This window comes from Ylistrum balloti, unplaced genomic scaffold (genome assembly GCF_031769215.1).
Source record: "Ylistrum balloti isolate Yb309-2 unplaced genomic scaffold, AGI_CSIRO_Ybal_v1 Utg370298, whole genome shotgun sequence".
In the NCBI taxonomy this organism is placed as follows: domain Eukaryota; kingdom Metazoa; phylum Mollusca; class Bivalvia; order Pectinida; family Pectinidae; genus Ylistrum; species Ylistrum balloti.
In genome coordinates, this window is record NW_026782224.1 from 507,148 (window position 1) to 511,227 (window position 4,080).

Below are 4,080 nucleotides of genomic sequence, written 5' to 3' on the forward strand. Positions count from 1 at the left end.
CTCCGGGATTCAGAAACGTTTTCTGTAAGAATTAATTATTGCCGTTTTATAAACCTCATTGTCTCGGAATTATTATACCATAAAATATATGTTTCTTTTGCATGGAGGCAGTATTTTTAACAAAGATCCTGGTACATTAATTGCGTATGATAAATATATTAACAACAACATGTCCTGAATTTTTACAGTGGGACCTCGAATCAAAATTTCATCATTGTTTACAACTTTTCGGATGTCTCTACTTCGGCTTTGACGTAAGGTTTTAATCCGTCCGAAGCATTAACTGCCTCATTATCATAACATCCGCCATCAAGTTCAATTCCCTCCTTGCGATCCGTTCTTTTGGAACTGTACCGGAAATGATGTATCAGACATGCTCCACAAATGATGACAAAAAGTGAACCAGCAGCTATTCCCCCAACCATCGCATTGTGTCGATAGCGCTTAATCAATTTTGAGTAATCTGGTCCGTCGATGTTTAAACCTTTTGGAATGACGTCCACCTGGTAATTATTCCTCACTATAACACAATAATACATTCCGAAATCTTCGTCGTTAACATCAGTGATTGTAAGACTAAAATCAAACCAATCCGATATAATCCATGCTAATTTTCCTCTCTGGATTTTAGAAATAGAAGTATTGTCAATTTTTTCCCCTGATGGAAGAATCCAGTACTTGGCTTGTATATTAGCGGCGTTACCAGGGTTGGTAGTTATGTTAAGCTTGGAGTTGTCACACTTCAGTGTAGTGGTATTGAAATATTCCACCTTAATGTTGTCGGCGAGACTGGCCCGAATCAAAGCCATCATCACGCTGCCCAGAATTAGAATCCGCACGTCCATGGCCGGTCGCCTAAAACACAGAATTTATCTCAACACAATTCAAAAATATGAAATAAGTAAAAAAAAAAAAAAAAAAGAATATTCATTAAAATTCTATAAATAATATTGTTTCACACGAGAACTAATATTCTTAAATTTCTAAAACGCACTGTACTCACTGACCTCAATTATGGATGACTATACATGTAATTTGAAATGAGCGGTAAGTATGTATGAAGCGGGCAGCGATACATGTTCAGAGCATGTAATATCCTCATATTTGTTGGGGTGGCAAACCAAATACCATTACTCAGCTAAACATTCCGTAACACCAAAAAAAACCCAATCAAAGTCAACTTAGAAATGGAATTGAACATCACAGAAAGTAAATTGGATGAGGTCAGGACAGATCTAAGGCGGTAGATAATTATCATTTAACATTTGACACATAGATTGCGCTACAAATGCAGGATCTTTTTTATAAATAGCTTTTCTAATATGAAATGAAAACAAACTTAAAATACTTTTTATCACATAAATCATTTAACACTTATGACGTCACGTCAATAAAGATACAGATGCTGAATAAAGCATCGTAATAATGTTTCTACAAGATAGGAGATAAAACACCTCCAAGACGAATATTTTATTTCTCACATTTTTCTCAGTCAGCCTCTACAGATGTCCATTTTATTTTACCGCTCTAACTGCTGGTTTTATGACTCCGTATGATAACATACAATAGTTTCACATCTCACTCTTCAAATAATTTGTCTGAAAAGACGAGTATAACACATGTACCACCCTAGATACCACCAACAAGGTTTTTTTTTTCGTATCCCTGACAAATTATCATTCATTAAGGTTACCTTTACTCCGCTAGCGTACATATAAAAGGAAGCTAATTGTGGGCGGAGCCAGTTGTACCGCAATGCACACTGGGAAAAAATATTGACAGTTTACATGCATATGTGTATGAAATGAAACTAAACGAGGGCAAATATATTATAGATATAATGGTGTGGACCAACAGAGTAAATCATAAATATGTTGATTATGTTTCTTATTGTTTATGCTATGTAAAAGGTTTTGATTAACCTAAACAATAGCGATACAATAGCGCCCTAGTGGGACATATGCTACAAAATTTATTTCTATATAATCAACAGAAATATATTGTTCTCGGGGTTTTAGGCAGAAAATACATATCCAGATGAAACTATCTGTCGACTTTTAATCTAAAGAGTCAAACAAGGTCGGTATTCGGTCTAAACATTTAGATAAGTTGAACTTATCAAACACTTAAATTGTTTATAAAACAAATACTGGCGAGTTGATGACCCCATCCCGCGTATCAGCCCCAATAAGTGTGTAACAGTCATTTCTGTTACCCCATCCCGCGTATCAGCCCCAATAAGTGTTTAACGGTCATTTCTGTTACCCCATCTCGCGTATCAGCCCCAACAAGTGTTTAACAGTCATTTCTGTTACCCCATCCCGCGTATCAGCCCCAATAAGTGTTTAACAGTCATTTCTGTTACCCCATCTCGCGTATCAGCCCCAATAAGTGTTTAACCGTCATTACTGTTACCCCATCCCGCGTTTCAGCCCCAATAAATGTTTAACAGTGATTTCTGTTACCCCATCGCGCGTATCAGCCCCAATAAGTGTTTAACAGTCATTTCTGTTACCCCATCCCCCGTATTAGTCCCAATAAGTGTTTAACAGTCATTTCTGTTACCCCATCCCGCGTATCAACCCCAATAAGTCATTTCTGTTACCCCATCCCGCGTATCAGCCCCAATAAGTGTTTAACAGTCATTTCTGTTACCCCGTCACGCGTATCAGCCCCAATAAGTGTTCAACTGTCATCTATGTTACACGTGTTTTAACAACATTTATTCCAATACAACACGTGTACATGGTTCTTTGCCCTGTTACTGGTAGGGATAATGCTGGGATTTTTATTCGGAAGTTAGTGTTAAATCATCGCGGAAGGATATCAGTTTTACTCGCCCTGTATCGGCTATCGGAATACCGAATACATGTAATGGTTTGTGCCATTGAACACAGACATAGATTTAATATATTCTGTAGCACGGAAATGTAAGCTCGTACCAGAATCATACCGATACGACAACGTGACCTTGCTTCTCAGCCCACAAACACTCCCAAACTGATGCCTAATAATTTTTTTTTTAATTTCTAGACCATTGCTAGTTGCTTTTATCCGTGTACCTGTCGATGTAGGACTCCGTGATCACGTGTGTGTGTTAATATCACTGTCGTGTACCCGTTAAGGAATGACATTTTCAAAATTCAGAGGAAGACCGTCAAAAACGATGTACAGTATATAAATGATTTGACCGGTACAAGTACCATACTAAGCTCTATATCACAATATCTGTTTTGTTGCTGTTTACTCATAAATGACTGTGCAACTTTTTCTGTCAAAGTTGCCATACAATAGATATTCCTGAGGACATGTCTGTAAAGTATACAAGATGGGTTTCCTTCGTTTTTTTGTAAATATTAATGGGTGTTGAGCATAAAAAAAATCAGAATTAAAATAAAAAAATAGATTACTTACATGTAGACACTTAGACAAGAGCAATTTAACTTGCACCACTTTGCGAGGGGCTCACAACTGTTTTAGAACTGGACAAATATTGAAAAGCTGATTTCTTATATTTCTGAGTTCGAGGTGGTACTTATCCAGGTCAGATTGAATTCAGAGACCAGTGACTTTGTCGCTTAAAGTGAGCACTTACCTTTTGTAATTGCCTTCTTCCGCCATCTTGAAAAGACCATTTTGTACCACGGATATCGAGATGTCCTAATCTTCGACAAATCCAATTTGGGTCAGATCTCCCTATAAATCTCACGCGCATTGGATAAGCCGAGCTAGCCCTAATTGTTTTATCTGTTTTTATGTGTCGTACACATATTAATGTATATGTACATTATATAAACTAAGATTAACCTTACAAACCCACCTTTACTGTTTAACGTTTGTTACATGTCATATTGATAAACAACTTGTGTAAATAAGTTGATAGATATGTATACTTACAAATGTAGACACCGATGTTTTCCGGGTCAACTTGGTTTTTGTGATCTGTTACATACGACCGAATATCATAGTTTGTGTAGGTGACATTTATCTACAAGGCCCTTAGTGGTGTAGGTATTTACCTCGGTTTGTGTACATAACGGTATCCTTTCCTTATACTCCCTCTGTATTACAGTACGTCAC

General features: G+C 37.0%; 1 protein-coding gene across 1 annotated transcript; it reads right to left on the reverse strand.

Annotated features, from left to right (window-relative positions):
* Positions 1 to 218: 218 nt before the first annotated feature.
* Positions 219 to 3,621, reverse strand: LOC132553110 (uncharacterized). Its single transcript, XM_060217322.1, has 2 exons — positions 3,596 to 3,621; positions 219 to 855 (listed from the first exon to the last, which is right to left on the reverse strand). Exons 1-2 carry the CDS (start codon positions 3,619 to 3,621, stop codon positions 219 to 221), a joined length of 663 nt encoding a protein of 220 aa, XP_060073305.1.
* Between the last annotated feature and the right edge of the window lie 459 nt (positions 3,622 to 4,080).

Bases quoted from the DNA above. Each gene is read 5' to 3' on its own strand.
- LOC132553110 (XM_060217322.1), bottom strand. From the start codon at position 3,621: ATGGCGGAAGAAGGCAATTACAAAAG. The intron at 856-3,595 runs GTAAGTGCTCAC...TCTGTGTTTTAG, and splicing joins GAAGAAGGCAATTACAAAAG to GCGACCGGCCATGGACGTGC.